At 46.8% G+C, this 24,572-nt stretch overlaps 2 protein-coding genes across 5 annotated transcripts in view; one reads left to right on the top strand and one right to left on the bottom strand.

Annotated features, from left to right (window-relative positions):
* The window catches only part of LOC121582028 (DENN domain-containing protein 1A), a 168,440-nt gene extending 164,344 nt beyond the window's left edge, over window positions 1-4,096 (top strand). For all 4 annotated transcript variants that reach the window (XM_041897530.2, XM_041897533.2, XM_045225006.1 and 1 more), the window contains 2 exons: window positions 1-181; window positions 398-4,096. The exon at window positions 1-181 is cut by the window's left edge and continues 54 nt beyond it. In XM_041897530.2, coding sequence (XP_041753464.1) covers window positions 1-181; window positions 398-1,513 — 1,297 coding nt within the window. In that variant the 3' untranslated portion in view covers window positions 1,514-4,096. The remainder of the gene's footprint in view (window positions 182-397) is intronic.
* A 5,445-nt stretch (window positions 4,097-9,541) lies between these two features.
* Window positions 9,542-24,572, bottom strand: part of crb2a (crumbs cell polarity complex component 2a) — a 36,044-nt gene continuing 21,013 nt past the window's right edge. The window contains exons 2-13 of the mRNA XM_041897534.2: window positions 21,985-22,680; window positions 20,474-20,669; window positions 19,876-20,015; window positions 19,461-19,631; window positions 19,196-19,309; window positions 17,520-18,488; window positions 16,450-17,030; window positions 15,995-16,160; window positions 14,883-15,753; window positions 14,515-14,628; window positions 10,801-10,927; window positions 9,542-10,489 (exon numbers count right to left, since the gene is read on the bottom strand). Of these exons, the coding sequence (XP_041753468.2) occupies window positions 10,268-10,489; window positions 10,801-10,927; window positions 14,515-14,628; window positions 14,883-15,753; window positions 15,995-16,160; window positions 16,450-17,030; window positions 17,520-18,488; window positions 19,196-19,309; window positions 19,461-19,631; window positions 19,876-20,015; window positions 20,474-20,669; window positions 21,985-22,680 (4,367 nt within the window). The 3' untranslated portion in view covers window positions 9,542-10,267. The remainder of the gene's footprint in view (window positions 10,490-10,800; window positions 10,928-14,514; window positions 14,629-14,882; window positions 15,754-15,994; window positions 16,161-16,449; window positions 17,031-17,519; window positions 18,489-19,195; window positions 19,310-19,460; window positions 19,632-19,875; window positions 20,016-20,473; window positions 20,670-21,984; window positions 22,681-24,572) is intronic.

Raw genomic sequence — 24,572 nt, forward strand, 5'->3', positions numbered from 1 at the left:
CGGCTCCTCCTACACGGCCCCGCCCAGCCCGGTGATGGAGAAGTTTGCTGACATCAACCTGCTGGGGGACATGTTCAGCTGCTTGGACGAGCCCGAGGGACAGCAACTCAGCCTGGCCAAGAGTCTGGAGGACCTCCGCCCGCCCAAAGACCCCCAGGAGCAGCAGAAATCCACCTACCAGGTACCAGAGGGCACGTGGCATGTGGTGGCTACAAACCTGGATCAAATATCTATTTCAGGGGTCTGAAACTCCCGGTTTGCATGCCAAATAACGGCCCACGAGCCGGTTAAAAAAATTGTTAGACTTCCGTCCAATATCTATACTCATGTTACGTTACACAGCACTTGATAGTACTGGTTATCAGCTGTTTTGTTCTCTTGTTTCTTCCCTTTGTAGCGGATGGACCTGAGTGGCACCCTCCCAGGCCTCAAGCACTCCAACCCCTACAACAAGATGTGGAGCATGCATGGGCAGGATGATATGGCCGTGGCCGGCCGGGTGTCTCCGAACTGGAACCGACCCCTGTCCGTGCCCCCCCCTGACCTGGAAGAGCCACGGCCCCCTAGCCGAGAGAGCTTCGGTCCCGGGGTCCCCGAGCGGCCGGATCCCTTCACCACCCCCAGCCAAGGGGAGTGCATCACCATCCCCCGCCCCCAGGGGAGGAAAACCCCAGAGCCAGGTAAGGTCTTGGGTGCGCCACCGGTTCCCCAGCCCCGGACCAAGCCGTGGGCGGGGGTGGTGGGGGAGGGTGTGACCACCACAGCAGGGGGGCAGGAGTTCCGGCAGGCCCTTGGGATGGGGGGTGACCTGATGCTGCAGCCCACCAAGATGGACTTCAATGAGGGGGAGGATGTGGACCTGCTCAGCCTCCTGGACCCCCTGAACAACCCAGCCCAGACCACCACCACCCCAGCCTTGGCAGGGGAAGGAGCAGACTCCCGGTCCAGTGCCGCCCCTCCATCCTCCAGGCCTGTTCTCCCTCCACGGCCCTACCCTCAGAGCCTGCCCCCCTTCCACCAACACATGCCCCTGAACCCCTTCACCCCGCCCCTCGGCTACTCCACCCATAGACACTACTCGCCCACAGTAGCGGGGAATCCTTTTGGCGGCGGTGCCTACGGGCCTCCCACCTCCACCTATTTCCACGCCTCCCCCCATGGTCACCCTCCTCACCCTCTCTCTAGAATGCCGGGGCTCTACAGACTGTCGTCCCCCGTGGGGTCCACCCTCCCTCCTGGCATGGGCTCCATGCGGCCTGCCTTTCCCAATCATGGCGGTCCTCCCCCCACCACCTCAGGCAGCCACCACGCTCTCTCCAACCTGTTGGACTCCCCTTCGGCCCCCACCCCTAGCCCCGCCCCTAGGGTACTGCCAAAGCCTCCCAACACTGCAGAGGACTCCATCGAGACTCAGGACCCCTTTGGAGACCTACTGGCCATGGCCAAGCCGGCCGTTGCACCACCTAAAAAGAAGGTGGAGGACCTTCGGGGGAAGTGGGAGACTTTTGACTAAACCCCTTTCCTGACTTTCCACGTATGGGCGTTGTCTTATTCACCCCTTCCCTGCACCAACTTATGCTGCTGACCAATGAGTAACAGAGTCTGTGTGTCAGGCGACCAATCGAGAAGCTGGGTTCCAAGCTGTCCCTTCTACCCCGTTTCCCCCTCTGCTGAATGTCGGAGTTCAAGCCTCACTCTTTCTCTCTCTCTCTCTCTCTCTCTCTCTCTCTCTCTCTCTCTTTCTTGCTCTCTCTCTCTTTCTCTCACCCTCGTCCTTCAGCCAGGAATGGGACTCTCAACCTGGCCTTGCTTCTTTCAGTACGCTGTATACGCCAACCATACACAGCCCATGCTAGTGCGCTCTTGCACAGTATCCCTTGGTGTTAGCTGTGTGTGTTCAATGCCTTCACTTAGACGTTAGCTTAGCTTAGCTCAAACTGGAAGGCGTGTGGCCTCTAAAACACCTCTTGACTCTATCTTGGGACCCGGCACCAAAAGGCCATCATGTCTCAGAAACCGTCAGAGCCGTGTCTGTTGCTACGATGGTAATGCTAATCCATTAGGGTAGCTAGTAGTCCGCGTGTGTGGATTTCCCAGCTTAGCGGTGTTCTAGTCCGATCTATGGTACATCCCTAACATGCAGTCAGTCCACCCTCAATGTCTTCAGCGGCATCATGTTGAGCAATTTGTTTTTAGAGGAAACACTCGAACGATACATGTTCGCCTGGACTAACTAATGGACCGTTGTCAAATGCACCAGAACATTTTGGCTGAACGGGGTTGGTTGTGGACCTTCAAATGGTTTACGTTATGCCAGTTACAGCAATCTTTCAGGTGAAACTTTTGCTAATTCATTTGTCAAACTTTAAGAACCCATGATTGTAAATTCCTATGTAGTAGGGGAGGAATATAGAACCACCCAATGTTGCACCAATCATGTTTGCTATTTAAACTCATCCCATGTATTCCCTTTTCCCCTTGTTGATTTTGGCCTTATTCTGAGTGTTATCATGTTTTCTGTGTCTGAGGACAGTGATAATCTACTACTGAGTCACTGGCTGCTTGCTCAGTGTGCTGCTACTATGTGTGCAAGTGTGTAAAGTGTGTACTGACAAAATGGGTACCGTTGTCGGTTGCGATTGCAATCGATTGCCAGTGCGCTTCTGTTTGGATCCGAAATTACTCAAATCAGGACCTAGACCAAGAAGTAAGACGACACTAGTCTGTGACACTATAGGACGTTTGTCCCGACAACTGCTACAAATGAACCCCCACTGCCTTGTGGGTAATCACATCCACAAGGGCTAACATTTGGGAGAACTCCTACATGCTAACGCTAAACGCTAACAGTGTGGTGGAAGATACAGTAAGGCTGTAGAGCAAACTCATGTCAAATGGTGTCTGGAAAATTAAATTGGAACACGTCTTGGTCCTTGCTTTGTGTGTAGAGGGAACAAAATATAATGTACAGTGTATGATTGATTAAAGAGAGATATCAAGTACTGTGTCGGCTAATACTAGAAACATTAAGTAAAGTATCATCTTTTGGAACTCCTCATGTTAATCTAACAGAGTTAGACAATTTCACGTTTTTCTCCTCTCCGGTTACAACAGCTTATGGAGAATGTATTTCATTGAATCTGTGGGATACTTCACAAAATGGGACTAATGAGTTAGCAAGAACTTCAGTAACATTTCATGTCTTTCTTAGTCAATCCTGAAATGGTTTGCATATATTTCCCCCAGTTTTAGACGATGATTCACCTATACTGCAATATGCATTTATAATATGTACCTTTTAATTGTTTTATTCAAAAAGGTTTGCAAAATAATGCCAAAATACAGACTTTTCTCTGAAGCACGGTGTTAGTGACATTGATTAGCTAGTCATACATTACCCAAGGTGGCGATAATTACAAGTGATTAGTAATAATTTGCTGTCAATATTTACCTGGCTATATCTAGACATCCCTAAGTATTAATTGTATTTATAAGAAACCTTGATTTTACCAGAGCCTACAATCATTAGTACTGCTCTCACCCCTAGTATTCATTCAATAATAATAATAATAATAATAATACTAATACATGCGATTTATATATTGCTTTTCAAGGAACCAAAGTTGTTTAAAAAACAAAAGGTGTTATTTCCACAGCCCATGGTTTATATGCACCTTTCTCAGGGGATGTGGTAACTTTTGATTGACAATACATTTAAAGTGTGCTTTAAGAATCTGAGCAATGCATTAAATTACATCTCACTCACACTTGATCAAGACAGTAGCACAGTATTAATTGAATCACTGAACATTCAGTGACAACAGTCTTTGCCTTACCGTCAAGGATACTCCATTATGTTTTAATCCATATCTACATCGGGCAAAAGTCCTTGGTGTGTCTATTTATTGCTGATGTAGATGGTGTCCATAACTCCACCTCCCCTCCACATCCCCCTCCGTTCTCAAAGAATGTTTCCTGTAGAAATGTGATGATCTTTTTTTATACAACTGACACTTCTTTTTAGTTAGGATACATTATTTTCTGTTTCTTTTCCTCATTTGTGTATCTCACGATTATAAAGAACACAGTCACACAATCACTGCCTGGCTTCTTTTCATTCACTTCTTTAGCTGGTAGTTATACTGATTCTGATTTGCTTGCTGCTAAAAGTTCACCAAAAGTTCTGTTTCCACTCACGTGTCTGTGACGATACTGTACCCCTCCCCCCTCCCCCCTCCCCCCTCGCTCCCTCTCCCCTCGCTCCCTCTCTCTCTCTCTCTCTCTCTCTCTCTCTCTCTCTCTCTCTCTCTCTCTCTCTCTCCCTCTCTCTCTTACTCCCTCTCTCTCTCTCTCTCCCTCTCGCTCCCTCTCTCGCTCGCTCTCTCCCTCCCTCTCTCGCTCCCTCCCTCCCTCTCTCGCTCCCTCTCTCCCTCTCTCTCTCTCTCGTCCCTCGCTCCCTCTCTCCCTCTCTCTCTCTCCCTCTCGCTCCCTCTCTCCTCTCTCTCTCTCTCCCTCTCGCTCTCGCTCTCTCTCTCTCTCTCGCTCCCTCTCTCTCTCGCTCTCTCCCTCTCTCCCTCTCTCTCTCTCGCTCGCTCTCTCCCTCCCTCTCTCGCTCACTCTCTCCCTCTCGCTCCCTCTCTCCCTCTCGCTCCCTCGCTCCCTCTCGCTCCCTCTCTCCCTCTCTCTCTATCCCTCTTGCTCCCTCTCTCTCTCTCTCACTCCCTCTCTCTCTCTCTCCCTCTCTCTCGCTCCCTCTCTCTCTCTCTCTCTCTCTCCCTCTCTCGCTCCCCCTCTTTCTCTCTCTTATTTTCTAGCCATGTTTCTGTCGGTCACTCTCATTGGATCTGCAGTGTGGTCTGCTTATTGACCACCCTATTCCCTGAAGTCTAAGACTGTAACTATTGCCTCTTCTAAAGACCCTTAGTAGTGTATGTTGGACCTGTGTGTTAATAAATTGAGTTCTAAGAAAGAAAATTTGCTTTCTCATTATGTTTCTTTACAGTGGGTTTATTGGCTGTGTGACGTCATTATCCCCGACGCAGATTCTGTTGGCATGTTGACCATTTAGATTCAAATCTTATGAGCGGCAACACCCAGATATAAAGGTAAGGCATTTCCCTCACAAATCGGAACCAACCTAAGTTCAGCAAAGCTAGGCTAAGCTAAAAGCTAAGCTAGCCTAATGAACTGCAAAAGCTCTTGGAAGTTGAAGGGACACTCGAGCAGCTAGAGGTACAGTACCCATCGCCTCATAATTGAAATGTGCTGACTCAGTTTTCCTTATGTCTTTTTTTAACACATTTTTACAGTTCAATAAAAACAAGGTTGTGTTTTTGTAGAATCCTCTATACAGTGCAGTCTTTATTGCATATTTTGAACTCTTGCTTTTTATGCAAAACCTTGTATGAACAGTATCAACATAAGAAATGTCCAGTGTCACTGAAAGTAGAATGTGAAAACAGTGCAAACTAATGCAGATATCGAACAAACCAGCAAAGAACTACAGTCAAATCATTTAAAAACATCATTTACAACAGTAATAGACAAACATTTAGATTTTCCTCAGTATTTAAAAGAACTAGGATACAAGTACAATAGTGTTTTCTCAGTATATAGTTCATATTTGTATCACATTACGTTTCGCTAAAGATTTGATGGAACCCATTCCTCTTATCCTTCAGTTGGGTCTTGCTGTGCCTTGATGTTTGCATTAAGAAACAGTAAACACTTCACTTTTAAGGAAACATTTTCGGACAATACAGTCAAAGTCCAAGTATGACAAATTGTTTGAGAATGTGAGGAGAAGATAAAGGCATAGTGACATTTTGCCTTACTTTCATCATTTCCAGTCACATACTTACAGTACCCTAGCTTTTGGTGAGAGGGACAACTTCAAATAAGGACAGGTAAATATACTGTACTGTGTCTCAGGCTTTAACACAGATATCTGCATCATCAGTTTGTTTAAACGTCATAAAAAATTATTCTAAATCAGAAACTTCTATCCTGTTGTTTCATGGACTAATCTAACTGCTCAGATCCCCGATTGTCTTATCCTCCATTTGTAAACGACAGTCAGCATGCCGCGTTAAGTGTAACACAAAATGAGTGGAAGAACTCCCTTTGTGCATGTGAGGTGCTTAAAATTTAAACTTAAAATCAAACACAAAATCAAACACGTTTGAAAGACCAAAAATATACAAACTATAGTCTCTTCACACAAAAAGAAAATCAGTCATTCATATTTGGGAAGGGAGAGGGATTGTAGAGTCCGACTGAGAACGAGGTCTCACAAGGCTTAATTTATTCCAGAACTGTGTAAACTTGAGTGTGTAGTGGTGCCACAATTCCACATATTGTGACCATGGAGTATAAATTAGTCTTAGGAGCAGAGTTCTGGGGGGGAAGACAGCCATTATGTCCTCAACAGGCAGTGCATTGTCGGGTAGATTTTTTGCTAGTGGTGACTAAAGTGGCTTTTTAAAGAAAACCAACCCATTGATTACAGTTGCTTTTGGCCCATAAACTGCTTTCACGGTGCGGAACCATTAAACATTTAGTTGTAAAAGTTGTAAAATACTGAACCTCCCCTTTAAGATTGTTGCCCTACCTTGATCCAAGAAGTGCAAGGCTCTAGTAAGGATGGGGTAAGTGGGTGCCCCCTGTTCATGTACAGTACCAGTCAAAGGTTTGGACACCTACTCATTCCAGGGTTTTTCTTTATTTTTTACTACATTGTAGAATAATAGTGAAGACATCAAACCTATGAAATAACACATATGGAATCATGTACTAACCAAATAATTGTTAAACAAATCATATATTTTATATTTGAGATTCTTCAGAGTAGCCATCCTTTGTCTTGATGACAGCTTTGCACACTCTTGGCATTCTCTCCACCAGCTTCATGAGGTAGTCACCTGAAATGCATTTCAATTAACAGGTGTTCCTTGTTAAAAGTTAATTTGTGGAATTCGCAAAAACCATCAAGAGCTATGATGAAACTGGCTCTCATGAGGACCGCCACAGGAATGGAAGACCCAGAGTTACCTCTGCTGCAGAGGATACGTTCATTAGAGTTACCAGCCTCAGAAATTGCAGCCCAAATAAATGCTTTACAGAGTTCAAGTAACAGACACATCTCAACATCAACTGTTAAGAGGAGACTGTGTGAATCAGGCCTTCATGGTCGACTTGCTGCAAAGAAACCACTACTAAAGGACACCAATAAGAAGAGACTTGCTTGGGCCAAGAAACACGAGCAATGGACATTAGACCGGTGGAAATCTGTCCTTTGGTCTGATGAGTCCAAATTTGAGATTTTTGGTTCCAACCGGCGTGTCTTTGTGAGACGCAGAGTAGGTGAACGGATTATCTCCGCATGTGTGTTTCCCACCGTGAAGCATGGAAGAGGAGGTGTAATGGTGTGTGGGTGCTTTGCTGGTGACACTGTGATTTATTTAGAATTCAAGGCACACTTAACCAGCATGGCTACCACAGCATTCTGCAGTGATATGCCATCCCATCTGGTTTGCGCTTAGTGGGACTATCATTTGTTTTTTAACAGGACAATGACCCAAAACATCTCCAGGCTGTGTAAGGGCTATTTGACCAAGAAGGAGAGTGATGGAATGCTACATCAGATGACCTGGCCTCCACAATTTCTCGACCTCAACCCAATTGAGATGGTTTGGGATGAGTTGGACCGCAGAGTGAAGGAAAAGCAGCCAACAAGTGCTCAGCATATGTGGGAACTCCTTCAAGACTTTCGGAAAAGCATTCCTCATGAAGCTGGTCCTCATCAAGGCAAAGGGTGGCTACTTTGAAGAATCTCAAATATAAAATACAGTGGGGGAAAAAAGTATTTAGTCAGCCACCAATTGTGCAAGTTCTCCCACTTAAAAAGATGAGAGAGGCCTGTAATTTTCATCATAGGTACACGTCAACTATGACAGACAAATTGAGAGAGAAAAAATCCAGAAAATCACATTGTAGGATTTTTTATGAATTTATTTGCAAATTATGGTGGAAAATAAGTATTTGGTCACCTACAAACAAGCAAGTTTTCTGGCTCTCACAGACCTGTAACTTCTTCTTTAAGAGGCTCCTCTGTCCTCCACTCGTTACCTGTATTAATGGCACCTGTTTGAACTTGTTATCAGTATAAAAGACACCTGTCCACAACCTCAAACAGTCACACTCCAAACTCCACTATTGCCAAGACCAAAGAGCTGTCAAAGGACACCAGAAACAAAATTGTAGACCTGCACCAGGCTGGGAAGACTGAATCTGCAATAGGTAAGCAGCTTGGTTTGAAGAAATCAACTGTGGGAGCAATTATTAGGAAATGGAAGACATACAAGACTACTGATAATCTCCCTCGATCTGGGGCTCCACGCAAGATCTCACCCTGTGGGGTCAAAATTATCACAAGAACGGTGAGCAAAAATCCCAGAACCACACAGGGGGACCTAGTGAATGACCTGCAGAGAGCTGGGACCAAAGTAACAAAGCCTACCATCAGTAACACACTACGCCGCCAGGGACTCAAATCCTGCAGTGCCAGACTTGTCCCCCTGCTTAAGCCAGTACATGTCCAGGCCCGTCTGAAGTTTGCTAGAGTGCATTTGGATGATCCAGAAGAGGATTGGGAGAATGTCATATGGTCAGATGAATCCAAAATAGAACGTTTTGGTAAAAACTCAACTCGTCGTGTTTGGAGGACAAAGAATGCTGAGTTGCTTCCAAAGAACACCATACCTACTGTGAAGCATGGGGGTGGAAACATCATGCTTTAGGGCTGTTTTTCTGCAAAGGGACCAGGACGACTGATCCGTGTAAAGGAAAGAATGAATGGGGCCATGTATCGTGAGATTTTGAGTGAAAACCTCCTTCCATCAGCAAGGGCATTGAAGATGAAACGTGGCTGGGTCTTTCAGTATGACAATGATCCCAAACACACCGCCCGGGCAACGAAGGAGTGGCTTCGTAAGAAGCATTTCAAGGTCCTGGAGTGGCCTAGCCAGTCTCCAGATCTCAACCCCATAGAAAATCTTTGGAGGGAGTTGAAAGTCTGTGTTGCCCAGCGACAGCCCCAAAACATCACTGCTCTAGAGGAGATCTGCATGGAGGAATGGGCCAAAATACCAGCAACTGTGTGTGAAAACCTTGTGAAGACTTACAGAAAACGTTTGACCTGTGTCATTGCCAACAAAGGGTATATAACAAAGTATTGAGAAACTTTTGTTATTGACCAAATACTTATTTTCCACCATAATTTGCAAATAAATTCATTAAAAATCCTACAATGTGATTTTCAGGATTTTTTTTCTCATTTTGTCTGTCATAGTTGACGTGTACCTAAGATGAAAATTACAGGCCTCTCTCATCTTTTTAAGTGGGAGAACTTGCACAATTGGTGGCTGACTAAATCCTTTTTTCCCCCACTGTATATTTTGATTTGTTTAACACTTTTTTGGTTACTACATGATTCCATATGTGTTATTTCATAGTTTTGATGTCTTCACTATTATTCTACAATGTAGAAAATAGTAAAAAATAAATAAAAACCCTTGAATGAGTTGGTGTGTCCACACTTTTGACTGGTGCTGTATTTCTTAAAAAATAAAAGTCCATCCAGTCCATCTTCCCAACGCTCAGTCCTAGAGCATATGCCAGTGTTACACTGGACTGGAGCCTCCTCTCAGTCTGTGGGAGACAAGCGGTTGTCCTTTGGTCCTTTGACTTCCCCAACCAGGATGCTCCAACTGTCAGTTCTTTACCAACCAACACTCACTGCCCACCCCCACTCCTACAACTGTCAGTTCTCTACCAACAAACCCTCTCTGCCCACCCCCACTCCTCCAACTGTCAGTTCTCTACCAACCAACACTCACTGCCCACCCCCACTCCTCCAACTGTCAGTTCTCTACCAACCAACCCTCACTGCCCACCCTCACTCCTTTAACCTCTACTCCCTCCCCAAGATCCTCAAAACCACTCACACATTAGATCAGGCAAACAAAACACAAATACACGGCACCACTGGGCCAGTAACATGTCCATCGGTCCAGCAGGGGGCAGCAGCTCATGTCTTCTTTCCCTGTATCTCCCTCCAGCCAGCTAGACTGACTATACAGAGTATATTGTCTCAAGTGAGTCTCACGCAGCTGCCAGCAGTGCGGTGCTCTCAGATCTGCTTTTGCGGCTTTTTGCGTGACTCTGCCTAGCAACATGTACAGTTCTCGGATCAGCTTTTATGACCCGATCAGATGAGCCGCTCCTCGGGGGGAACCTTGAGCATGCTGTCCATCTCCAGGCGCGCCCCGGCCACCTCCTGAGTGCTGGGGCTGTAGGCGCCCTCTGACTGGCGCTTCTTGCGGGCAGTGAGCACCATGAAGGTGATGCCGATGACAGCCAGCAGGACACAGAGGCACACCAGGGGGATGGCTATCACCAGCCACGGCACCCTCTCTTTCTGGGGCTGTTTCTGCAAGGCGGGAACAATCAAGGAACCAAGGGAGAAACGTCAGTGATGAGTGACTGACTATGGCTAATTCTAAAATGACCTAATGCAACAACAACAACAAATATTCCACGTCATAATAATTATCATGAATAAACCATTATATATCCTTAAATCTTTATAACATTAATAAACGTTGTATAGGTATTTATAAAGGCTCATGCATTGTAAAGATTAAAAAAACTTTATAAATGCTTATGATTTATTATAGATGACAAGTGCAAAATTACTTGGAAGAGAAGGAGTAGAAGAATGAAGAAGTCGAGAGTTCTTACGCTTGTATCGCAGAACAGGCCGCTGTAGCCAGGTAGGCACACACACCAGAACCTGTTGACTCGATCGATACAGGAGCCACCATTCTGACAGGGGTTCGACTCACACTCATCTATCTCCGTTTCACACCTGAGGAGGAAAACACAATAAGGATATTTAAAGTCTAGACCATAGGAAACGTGTGAGATATATATAGATATATTAAATAAATGTTAAATAAAATAAAATAATATATTCTGGTATCCATCTCTATCACCCCAAGCTGTTTTTTTCTTCAAACGGTGCTACCCTGTAATGCCTGATTTGTAAACAGCTGTATTTTTTCAAATCAAATCAAATTTTATTGGCCAAATGCGCCGAATACAACAGGTGCAGAAATGACAGTGAAATGCTTACTTACAGCCCTTAACCAACAGTGTATTTATTTTAAATAAAAAAGTAAAATAAGACAACAACAAAAAAGTGTTGAGGAAAAAAAGAGCAGAAGTAAAATAAAATAACAGTAGGGAGGCTATATATACAGGGGGGTACCGGTGCAGAGTCAATGTGCGGGGCACCGGCTAGTTGAGGTAGTTGAAGTAATATGTACATGTGGGTAGAGTTAATGTGACTATGCATAAATAATTAACAGAGTAGCAGCAGTGTAAAAATATGGGGTGGGGGGGCAGTGCAAATAGTCCGGGTAGCCATGATTAGCTGTTCAGGAGTCTTATGGCTTGGGGGTAGAAGCTGTTGAGAAGTCTTTTGGACCTAGACTTGGCACTCCGGTACCGCTTGTCGTGCGGCAGCAGAGAGAACAGTCTATGACTAGGGTGGCTGGAGTCTTTGACAATTTTGAGGGCCTTTTTCTGACACCGCCTGGTATAGAGGTCCTGGATGGCAGGAAGCTTGGCCACAGTGATGTACTGGGCCGTACGCACTACCCTCTGTTGTGCCTTGCGGTCGGAGGCCAAGCAGTTGCCATACCAGGCGGTGATGCAACCAGTCAGGATGCTCTCGATGGTGCAGCTGTAGAATTTTTTGAGGATCTGAGGACCCATGCCAAATCTTTTCAGTCTCCTGAGGGGGAATAGGCTTTGTCGTGCCCTCTTCACGACTGTCTTGGTGTGTTTGGACCATGATAGTTCGTTGGTGATGTGGACACCAAGGAACTTGAAACTCTCAACCTGTTCCACTACAGCCCCGTCGATGAGAATGGGGGCGTGCTCAGTCCTCTTTTTTTTTTCCTGTAGTCCACATTCATCTCCTTTGTCTTGGTCACGTTGAGGGAGAGGTTGTTATCCTGGCACCACACGGCCAGGTCTCTGACCTCCTCCCTATAGGCTGTCTCATTGTTGTCGGTGATCAGGCCTACCACTGTTGTGTCGTCGGCAAACTTAATGATGGTGTTGGAGTCGTGCCTGGCCATGCAGTCATGGGTGAACAGGGAGTACAGGAGGGGACTGAGCACGCACCCCTGAGGGGCCCCCGTGTTGAGGATCAGTGTGGCAGATGTGTTGTTACCTACCCTTACCACCTGGGGGCGGCCCGTCAGGAAGTCCAGGATCCAGTTGCAGAGGGAGGTGTTTAGTCCCAGGATCCTTAGCTTAGTGATGAGCTTTGAGGGCACTATGGTGTTGAATGCTGAGCTGTAGTCAATGAATAGCATTCTCACGTAGGTGTTCCTCTTGTCCAGGTGGGAAAGGGCAGTGTGGAGTGCAATAGAGATTGCATCATCTGTGGATCTGTTGGGGCGGTATGCAAATTGGAGTGGGTCTAGGGTTTCTGGGATAATGGTGTTGATGTGAGCCATGACCAGCCTTTCAAAGCACTTCATGGCTACAGACGTCAGTGCTACGGGTCGGTAGTCATTTAGGCAGGTTATCTTAGTGTCCTTGGGCACGGGGACTATGGTGGTCTGCTTGAAACATGTTGGTATTACAGACTCAGTCAGGGACATGTTGAAAATGTCAGTGAAGACACTTGCCAGTTGGTCAGCACATGCTCGGAGTACACGTCCTGGTAATCCGTCTGGCCCTGCGGCCTTGTGAATGTTGACCTGCTTAAAAGTCTTACTAAACATCGGCTACGGAGAGCGTGATCACATAGTCATCCGGAACAGCTGGTGCTCTCATGCATGCTTCAGTGTTGCTTGCCTCGAAGCGAGCATAGAAGTGGTTTAGCTCGTCTGGTAGGCTTGTGTCACTGGGAAGCTCGCGGCTGTGCTTCCCTTTGTAGTCTGTAATAGTTTTCAAGCCCTGCCACATCCGTCGAGCGTCAGAGCCAGTGTAGTACGATTCAATCTTAGTCCTGTATTGACTCCTTACCTGTTTGATGGTTTGTCGGAGGGCATAGCGGGATTTCTTATAAGCGTCCGGGTTAGAGTCCCGCTCCTTGAAAGCGGCAGCTCTACCCTTTAGCTCAGTGCGGATGTTTCCTGTAATCCATGGCTTCTGGTTGGGGTATGTACGTACGGTCACTGTGGGGACGACATCATCAATGCACTTATTGATGAAGCCAGTGACTGATGTGGTGTACTCCTCAATGCTATCTGAAGAATCCTGGAACATGTTCCAGTCTGTGCTAGCTAAACAGTCCTGTAGCTTAGCATCTGCGTCAACTGACCACTTTTTTATTAACCGAGTCACTGGTGCTTCCTGCTTTAGTTTTTGCTTATAAGCAGGAATCAGGAGGATAGAGTTATGGTCAGATTTGCCAAATGGAGGGCGAGGGAGAGCTTTGTATGCGTCTCTGTGTGTGGAGTAAAGGTGGTCTAGAGTTTTTTTTCCTCTGGTTGCACATTTAACATTGCACGTGAAATTAGGTAGAACGGATGTAAGTTTCCCTGCATTAAAGTCCCCGGCCACTAGGAGCGCTGCCTCTGGATGAGCTTTTTCCTGTTGACTTATGGCCTTATACAGCTCATTCAGTGCAATCTTAATGCCAGCATTGGTTTGTGGTGGTAAATAGACGGCTATGAAAAATATAGATGAAAACTCTCTTGGTAAATACTGTGGTCTACAGCTTATCATAAGATACTCTACCTCAGGCGAGCAAAACCTTGAGACTTCCTTAGTATTTGATTTTGTGCACCAGCTGTTGTTTACAAATATACACAGACCACCACCCCTTGTCTTACCGGAGTCAGCCGTTCTATCCTGCCGATGTAGTGTATATCCCACCAGCTGTATGTTATCCATGTCGTCGTTCAGCCACGACTCGGTGAAACATAAGATATTACCGTTTTTAATGTCCCGTTGGTAGGATAACCGTAATCTTAGGTCGTCCAATGTATTTTCAAATGATTTAACATTTGCTAATAGGACTGATGGAAGAGGCAGTTTACTCGCTCGCCGTCGGATCCTTACAAGGCACCCCGACCTACGTCCACGATATCTCTGTCTCTTCCTCATGCGAATGACAGGGATTTGGGCCTTGTCGGGTGTCTGTAGGATATCCTTCGCGGCCGCCTCGTTGAAGAAAAATTATTAGTCCAATCCGAGGTGAGTAATCGCTGTCCTGATATCCAGAAGCTCTTTTTGGTTATAAGAGACGATGGCAGAAACATTATGTACAAAATAAATTACAAATAACGCGAAAAACACACATAATAGTACAATTCGTTAGAGGGCTGTAAAACGGCAGCCATCTTCTCCGGCGCCATTTATAATCAGTATTATTTTGTGCATATCAACCATTTTTGTCCCACGCTATTGAGAGGAGCTTCGGGAACGTACCTCTCCCCTGCAAAACCGGGCACACAGGTACAGTTGGCCCCCCACAGTCCGTCATGGCAGATCCCATTTTCACACTGAACATCCTCTTCGCATGTCAGTGGAGGATAAGTCCACCTGTGGGTAATGTACAGAATTACACCTTCACAATGGCGACCCAAAGCCTGTTTTATATTGAAAACTATCCAATGTCCACAATAAGTGTAAGAGTGTAGGGTTCCTGTTCATCAAAAGTATATAATCATGCAACTTATATTTAGAATATCCTAGCTAGATAAAAAATCATCGTAGAATCTGTTGTTCCACATGACAATGATCCCTGGCACTTACTGTGACACTAATTGGTTGGTGTAAACAGAAAGGCTACTCACTGGCAGAGTGGGCCGGTGAAGTCGTCTGTGCACTCACAGGTGTAGCTGTTCACCCAGTCCACGCAGGAGCCCCCGTTCTCACAGCCATGTTCCTCACACTCATTCAGGTCCTCATCGCAAGAAACGCCCCCGTACCCCGGGTCGCACACGCACTCGAAACCTGCCAACTCATCCATGCAGGTGCCGTGGACGCAGGGCCCGGACGCGCACTCGTCCGTGTCCACCTCGCACTTCTCTCCCTCCCAACCTGGCTCGCAAATGCAGCCAAACTTGTTAAAGAGATCCTTGCACATGGCGCCGTTCTGGCACGGGTCCGAATGGCATACGTCTGCACTCGTACAGCCCATGTGGATCTCCTCGTCGCCCGTTCTGTGGAAGTGGGCAGGCTGTGGCGGGTGTTGGTCGTCCACAAATGGTAGATAGACCCCGTTGACCCTTACGGCGCCCAGGCAGCCTGTGAAGCTCTCGGCGATAGCAACCTCCGCCCCTTCCTCGTTGAGGAAGTGCAGGGCACCTGCCTCCTCAGGGGTGCTGCTGGCGTCGGTGATGCCATCCACGGTGATGACCCAGTGTGACGCCTCGCTGTCCGGGTCGGCCATGGCAATGCTCACGCGGTGCCAACCGCCGTCAGCCACGCGTCGCACGCCGGAGAAGGTCAGCACCTCCACACTGTTGCCGCCGTGGATCTCGACGCGGATAGAGGAGTCCAGCAGTCCCACCAGTAGGAGCTCAGCCCCGTGGGAGGCTCGGAGCAGCACGGCGTTCTCTGAGCGGGTACGGAGCTCCAGGTACACGTGGGTCAGAGGCGAGCCCAGGGAACCCTTTGCACTGTACTGCACCGGGTTGTTCTCGAAGGTAGCGTTGGTCACACCTGAGGGTTAACAAGTGGGTAAGACTTCAGACAAAAACACCACTATTTTGTTTTATTAAAGCTATCTAGTATGCATTTTGTGTGTGTGGGATTTTTCTCTTTCATGCAAAGACAGCTATACACTAAAATAAATTAAAATTGCAATGCTTTTGCAAGAAAGCAATGGTGAAGAAACACTAAGCAGTTTTGCCAGACTTCAGTGATTTTCTTCAAGCTGAGAATTAGTTAAATATTTCCTCACATTCATATCCATCAGTCAGGTCCACACAATGTCCACCATTGACACACGGGTCGCTGACACACCACACACGCGTCTCACAGGTCTTTCCGGTGAAAGCCACGGGACACGAACATACAAAGCCGTTCCAGGTGATGGTGCAGTCTCCTCCATTCTGGCATGGCTTCGGCTTGAGACCAAAACAACATTCAGTGAACATTAAAACATAATTTAGTCAATTTTAATCCAGTCACAAGCAACTGAGTTGTCCTCATTCATTACTGACCATGTCTTTCTATTTCAAGTTAATCTGAATTTTGATACAGTTGACATGTCACATTTACAGCCTACCCCTCATGTCTGTAGTATTTCCTTCTAATGTTGATAATCATGTTGTGTCTTATACCATGACACGCTTCCGGTTAATACAATATTATTACATGTTATTACAATAGGGGTATTAGTGTAGTCAGTCCTACCTGGCAGGTGTTGTCGCTAATACAGCCCGGCTCTACATTCTCAGCATCGGCGGGGAAGTAGACCTCTCCCTCTGAGTTATTTAGCGTGCTGTTCCATGCATCCACGTCCAGATGCGCTCCGTCCAGACGCAGGTCCTGCAGGCAGCCCTTGAAGTGTCCCCCCCAGGCCTCAGAGTTCTCCCCCACCCCAGGGAGACCCCCTACGTAGGCCAGGTCCCCACTGTGGACCTCTACCTCGGGAACCTCACCTATTCCGTAGCGCAGGCCGGCGTGCTGGAAGAACACCCGCCCAGACTGAACCTCGACATGTAGAAGTTGCTTCTTTCCCGTGGTCACGACGATGGGTGCCGTCAGTGGGTGGCTTTCAGGGACGGAGCTGACCAGGACTCTCCCCATGCCCAGGTAAACATTAAAATAGGCCTCGCCCTCTTCTCCGGGTCGCCTCAGCTGGAAGAGCAGGCCGTCGGGCTTCAGAGACCGCAGGAAAAAGGAGACGCTGAAGTTGGCGCCGTGATCAGTGCCGATGTCATAAGCGCTGTAGCTCCCAGTTTCCTCATGACTGTACGTCCAGGAGGGGAACTCTGTCAGAACAGATAAAAGGAAATAAATACAAACTTGAACCAGAGGAAGCAACCATGTGTACCTGTCCTGGCCATAGAAAAACATTAGGTAACACTTTATTTGGATAGTCCATCTGTAGTTGCTCTACAGACTATCAGTAACATTTCAACTAACTATCTACTAACCCTAGCCCTAACCCTAACCTTAACCTTAGCAAGCAGTTGGTTATCAACAGATAGTTTGTTGATAGTATGACCATCTGTAAAGCATCTACCGATGGACTATCTGGGCTATCCAAATAAAGTGGAACCAAACCTTATGGCAAATTACTCATCAAAAAGTGAAGACAAATATCTTTGAAAAATGACTTTGATGAAGTGAGCTAGAGCTCTTGGAATTGCAAATGAGATTAATTAGAAAATGGTCTGGATGGAATTTTCTAAGTGAATGATGTCTTTCTCAGAAGACTATATTAGCAGATACATTGTTGGAAGGTAAATGTTGCTTACCATCGGCGCAGCTGTGACCGTGGTAGGGCCGGTAGCAGTCGCAGCGGTGGCTGATCCACAGGTCCACACAGTGGCCTTGACCGGAGCAGGGGTCAGGTTCGCACCACTCTGTCTTGCTACAGCCTAGCTCCATCTCATGTGCATGCTCCTCTGGAAGGTTGTGGGGCAGGATGGCCTTGAAGTCGATCAGCAGGTCCTCCACACACCCCACAAACCCGTGGCCACTCTTCGTGTTCTCCAGCAACTCTCCGGGGGCACCGCCCACGTAGACGTGACCGAACGCCTCAGAGGGAACGAAGTGTGGCCCGTTGGGACCACCATCCTTCACCGTGCACCCTTCGCTGTCGCATCCTGGACCTTTCAGGTTAAAAACCAGCCCTTCCTCTTCGTTCACGTACACGTCAGCGTCGCGCCAGTCTCCGTCGCTGACCAGCCCGGAGAACACAACCTCCAGCTCGGCGTCCTCCGAGAAGGCCTTGGCACGAAGACCTCCACCCACAATCTCCAGCAGGAGGTGGCTGTCGGCATCGCCACGATAGAAGAGCACCATATCGGGCAAGGTGGTGCGAAAGCGCAGCCGCACTCCCTTCCCGTGGTGGTGGTGCTCAGCATGCCTCCGTCTCCTCCTCTCTTCCACTTCCAGGGTGACCATGATGAGGACGAAGCCCGGACTGGAGAATGAGAAGGTGGTGGGGGTGGAGCAGAGCTCGCCGTAGAAGCCGTGGGGGCAGAGGCATGTGTGGCCATGCTCTTCCTCTTCCAGCCACGGGTGGCAGGTGGCGCCGTTCTGGCATTCTTGGTCCACGCAGCCCAGGAGCTGGGTGTCGCAGTGGTGGCCACCCCAGGGTAGCTTGTCAGGCTCGGCCTCGGGGCAGTGGCAGGTGTAGCTGGCCACGCCGTCTTCGCACCAGGCACCGTTCAGACACGGCTGGCTCTCGCACTCATCAATGTTGATTTCACAAATTTCCCCTGCGAATGCAATGCACTACTTCAGTCAGACTTTTGAAGATTAATCTACCTAGAATTTAATCTACAGATCAGTCCATTCTTCTGATAAGATAAAAACAGCACAAAGATATACACTGAGTGTACAAAACATTAAGAACACCTTCCTTATATTGAGCCCCCCTCTTTCGCCCTCAGAACAGCCTCAATTCGTCGGGGCATGGACTCTACAAGGTGTTGAAAGCATTCCATAGGGATGCTGGCTCATGTTAACTCCAATGCTTCCCACAGTTGTGTCAAGTTGGCTGGATGTCCTTTGGGTGGTGGACCATTCTTGATACACACGGGAAACTGTTCACCGTGAAAAACCCAGCAGCATTGCAGTTGTTCACAAAAACCGGTGCACCTGGCACCTACTACCATTCCCCGTTCAAAGGCACTTCAATCTTTTGTCTTGTCCATTCACCCTCTGAATGGCACACATACACAATCCATTTCTCAATTTTCTCAAGGCTTAAAAATCCTTCTTTAACCTGTCTCCTCCCCTTCATCTACACTGATTGAAGTGGATTTAACAAGTGACATCAATAAGGGATCTTCTCCTGGACTCTCCTGGTCAGTCTATGTCATGGAAAGAGCAGGTGTTCTTAATGTTTTGTATACTCAGTGTCGATAATACTGTCCTGCTGTAATGACGTACAGAAGTATACAGAGTTTGTTGAACACCTTACCCATAAATCCCTCCGGACACAAACAGGTGTAGCCATTCACCTGATCCTCACAAGAGCCTCTATTCTGGCAGGGCTCAGACTCACACTCATCAATGTTCACGGAACAGTTCTCTCCTGGCAAGGGACAAAGGAACAACACCAACAACCTTATTATTTGTCAGTGAGAAACGGCCAAAACAATTCCAAAAGTAACAAACCTTAAATTTGCTCCTGTGCAAAGTTGAATGTTGGTAAAACCCTCTCCTTTCATTAGACTGCGTCTCACCTGCGAAGCCGGGTTGACACTGGCACAGGTATCCGGCAGCGTCGGCGAACCTGAATTCCCAGTCCATCTCCCAGTGGGATGTGTCGGAACGCTCGAAACACTCACCGTCGTTCTCACATGGCTGCTCAGCACACTCATCAATGTCAATCTCACAGTTCTCCCCCTCATAACCTAGGAGAACCAATGAAATGTAAATACACTGTATTTCTGTACACTCAAAGCCTAAACAAACTGTACTGCTATTAGACCATTATGACACCACCCTCTTTCACTCACCAATCGTCTGACAGCATGAACAACTGTACCTACTCAAGACATGGACAACTGCAGCACCGTATCAGTTTTGTGTTTGTCTTTTTAACCCTTTTTGACTACATTTCTGCAAATGTGGTGGGTAATGGTAAGGTGCACATACCAGGCCAGCAGAGACAGGTGTACTCTTTGACTCCCTCCAGGCAGGTGGCGCCGTGCTGACACGGGTCAGACGCACACTCAGGGATGTCCTCCTCACAGTGGTCACCCAGGAAGCCTGTGTCCTCACAGTCACACTCATAGCTGTAGGAAAGGAAGTCTGGGTCAGTTGCAATCGCTACGTTGACATTCAACAAAGCATATTGGCCGAATATAAATAAATGCAAAAATGTAACAGATGGATGATTGAGATAACGCTTACACATACACATGATAAGACACACTCTACACACACGTACACATGGATTTTGTATTGTAGATATGTGGTAGTAGAGTAGTGGCCTGAGGGAACACAATGTGTTGTGAAAAGTGTTATGAAATGTAATGTCATGTAATATTTTAAATTGTATATAACTGCCTTAATGTTGCTGGACCCCAGGAAGAGTAGCTGCTGCCTTGGCAGGAACTAATTGGGATCTTTAATAAATACAAATAACACCCTGTCTCAATGTGAGGGGCTTAAGCTCACCAAAACGGCAGTCAGGCCCCAAAGTCATTTAAGGACAGGAGTTGTGTCAATCCTAAAAGCCTTGGGCAGTTACCTGTCCACCTTGTCCTGGCAGATGGCTCCATTTAGACAGGGCTCGCTGGCACACTCGTCAATGTCCACCTCGCAGTCGGTGCCCTCGAACCCAGGCAGACACTCGCAGGAGTACAGACCAAGGAGGTCATGGCAGGTGGCTCCGTTGCGGCAAGGGTTGGACTCGCACTCGTCTATCTCCACCTCACAGTTCACTCCTGTGAGAGGTAGAGAAAAAGGAGTGATAGAGTCAGAGAATGTGCTGAATGAGAAACAAACCATCTCCGAGTGGGAGTGACTGAGGAACTGTACATTAAGTACTAGGAGGGGACATATCTTCCACAGACTTCACCATTGTATCTCGTCTACATCAAGTCAACGTGTCCATAGATCATCTTTGCTCTTATGACAATACTGAAAGAAAGAAACATCAGCTAAATAAATAGTGGACAGTAAATGCAAGAGCAGCCAATCTGGACTCAGGTGTTTGTTTCTCTAACTATAAATAGGCAGTAGCATGGAGTCTGCTTGTTGATGCCTCTAGATAGCTCAGGTGATAATGTAAAAATGCCTCAGTTGCCCGTCTGAACCCTTTCCTTGAAAATCTCCATGGTCACTGATATGCTGACAAAGGAATGCATTACTGCTGACTCTTCGCACCCCATTAGAGATAAGCATTAAGCCCTTAGACACAGACCAGGCCTGCTGAGAAAAGAAAGGAGTGTAAGAAATGAAGTGTACGAAATGGTGTACAAGTAGTGGAGTGTTTTCTCTCACTCAGCGGGAGACCTATCCACAGGGGCCAATATCCACAGGGGCCAAGCTGAAGATAAGACTTACTCTCTATACTTAAAATGCTTCTAGTTCTCTGTTTATCAAGAACCAAATGTACACTTAAAGGTGCAGTTAGTAAGATGACAACAACAAGACAAGATACCCCCCTGTATATATAGCCTCCCTACTGTTATTTTATTTTACTTCTGCTCTTTTTTTTCTCAACACTTTTTTGTTTTATTCTACTTTTTTATTTAAAATAAATGCACTGTTGGTTAAGGGCTGTAAGTAAGCATTTCACTGTAATGTCTGCACCTGTTGTATTCGGCGCATGTGGCCAATAAAATGTGATTTGATTTGATTTGATTAACATATATATTCATCTCTGCCAAGCCTCATTATTGGCTCTGCACAATTTGAATCGTTCTTTGTGGCACGCACGCCCTCATTGGTTAATAGGAAATCATCCTGTTGTGTATGATGATGTCAGCTTTAATGTGAAAACATTCTGGCATGGTGAAAGAAGTACTGATATGAGATAACTAAATCTTGCTGATACATTGTGTCCAGAAACATTAAAAAGCAAAGCACCAGATCTCCCTCCACACTGGAGGAGATATTAGGTGATAGACAGTGAGTTGTGGCTGATACAGGGTTACGAAAATGGTGGGAAAATTACACTTAATTGGAGACTAACTGAGTACAAACACAACACTCTGTGGGCAGAGGAGTGAGCGATTAAAAGGCGGAACAACTTACCTGTGAACCCTACGAGGCACTGGCATTCGTACCGGTCCTTCTCATTGATGCAGGTTCCGTTATTCTCGCAGGGCCGCGAGGCGCACTCATTGATATCGATCTCACAGTTGTAGCCCTGGAAGCCTGGCACACAGAAACAGTGAAACTCGGCCACGCCGTCCATGCAGATAGCGCCGTTCTGGCAAGGATGTGACGCACACTCGTCCACGTCCTCTTCACAATGCTCCCCGTCGAACCCCAGCGCACAGTGGCACTCAAACCCCTCCTGTAACAGTATACAAGTCCCATTGTTCAGACACGGCTCATCGATGCAGTCGGTCACTCGCTCTTCACAGTCCTCTCCTCCGTAGCCGGGTGGACATCGGCAGAAGTAGCTGTTGACCTGGTCGATGCACTCTGTGTGGGGCTCAGAGCAAGGGTTGCTATGGCACTCGTCCACTTCCTCAGTGCAGTTGTCCCCAGTAAATCCTTCGGGGCAGACACAGTGATACTCGGACGTGCCAGGGGTGCTGGTGCAGTCCGAGCAGGGGGCGAAGGAGCAGGCATCGTAGAGTTCGTCGCAGTCTTTGCCCATGTAGCGGACCTCGTCGCGAGGGGGGCAGAGGCATGCATAGTCATCCATGGTGTCCACGCAGGTGGCGCCATTCTGGCAGGGCCCGGACAAGCACTTGTCACTGGTCGCCGTGCAGAATATCCCTGAGGAGAAGAAGAGGAGATGCTTATTGTTGTGCAAAATGGACAGTTTACCCTAATACAGTCAAGATGCCCTGACCAGTCATCACAACTTAGTGTATTTATCACGTCACACTTGGTGTGTTCACACAAGAGAGTCCTTTACATTTTTGGAGGGAAAAGTGGGTTGTCGTTTAGTGTGATTTTAATGGACATTTTATGACATCATCATATGTGGGGGACGCCGGTACACTTCTGAATGTCTCCCAGATATCCACACCGTGTGAGCCCTGTGCTTGCACAATGTTGTTTTGTTGAGTGCCACTCTAAGCCGATTCACAACCAGCTTTGGTCCAGATTTGTAGGCTATTTGGTTCTGACACAAAAACGTTGTAATGAAGTTGTAAACATTGATAGTCTACTGCATTACTTTAGCTAGAAGTTCATAGTTGGAGGTATTTTGTTTGTGTTTCTTTGGGGCTGTTCAGCAAGTGTGAAACCTCTTTCACCCCAGTGCTGCTATGAACAAGAACACAATCAAACTTAGTGATGCAAAAGGCTTCCTCTGCTAGATGTTTGTACTTTATCAAGAAGCACATAACATAGTACAATAATTTGGCAACAACATCTCATAAACACTTATAATGTGTTACTATTTAGCATTCGAGTGTCACTAATATTAACACCCTGGTTAGATGGTGGACAAATACCAGTGCCAACTTAGTGAACCATGGCCAAAGTTAGTTAGTAGGTCCCTCTGTGCTAATCCTGATATGTGTATTCACCCTGACATTTCCTTTCATCTTCTCCTCCCTTAATTTGAAAGGACAAATTGTGTAGGAGAGTCCTGGAGCAACTCTAGAGTTCATGGCCCCTTTCGCAGTGAGACGCCCAGTGCTAAATCCCCAACTAAAGCTAAGAAACCCTCTGTGCACTACAAAGTATTTTTCCGTTGGCTTTGTTTTACGCAGCTAGTTTAGTGCTCATTGACAGATTGTTAACAATGGGCATCTGGGTTGACTCAAGCCCTAATCTTTCCTGTCGGTCCCAAAGGGAATGATGACCACCCCTAGACCACAACACATCAATAAAACAAAAAACCCCACAACAAAGTCAGAAAATATTTTCCCTCGTATCTTGTAGGCCTAGTATCCAGAGGACTCTTAACTAAGCAACGAGAAAAAAAAGAGGGAGAGAGTGCCATCTAGCTAACGTTTGCCTTGTTTGTTTAGTCATTGTTATGCTAAAGCTAAAACAAAAGTTTCCCTGAGGAACTTTTTAGGAGAGACCAATGCTCTGGGCAAAGGCATGCAGTGGGGATTCCAGGGAGGGGAGAGGCGTCTGGATGGAATTCCAGCCATGAACCCTTGAAGGTAGAGCAGATAAGATGCAGATCAGATGCATGGTCTGCAGGCTATCACGTGTCCACTCGACAGGTGGGGTTTATGGAGTGGATAACTACGAGTTAGTACGCAAGGTTAACTTCTCCAGGTCAGTAGCTTGGCAAAACCTGATCCCATAGCACCTCTCGCTCGTTTAACACTTCAGCGGTCACATTTCCTCTCAGGAAGTGTGTCAGGGAGCTCTGACTCAATTTATTCTAATCACATGACACATATTCTAATCCATGTTTACTACACAGTAAATTATGTTCATTTACACATGCAGTTTGTTATGAGGCACATGTCATTGACCGTTTCACTGATCATGTAATTACCACATTGGATACATACAGTATAAATATACTTTTATGATCACAATCACTATCAAAACTCAACTATGGCAGTGAGTAACTTGACGGTCATAAAATGTGAGTTGGTTATGTTTTCCATAGACAACGGGGTAAAAACAATCTGAAACAATGAATTTATTGCGCTCGAGCCCTCTCTAGCCAGACCTCTCTACTTGCTGGGGCT

Source organism: Coregonus clupeaformis, chromosome 15 (assembly GCF_020615455.1).
Source record: "Coregonus clupeaformis isolate EN_2021a chromosome 15, ASM2061545v1, whole genome shotgun sequence".
Classification (NCBI taxonomy): domain Eukaryota; kingdom Metazoa; phylum Chordata; class Actinopteri; order Salmoniformes; family Salmonidae; genus Coregonus; species Coregonus clupeaformis.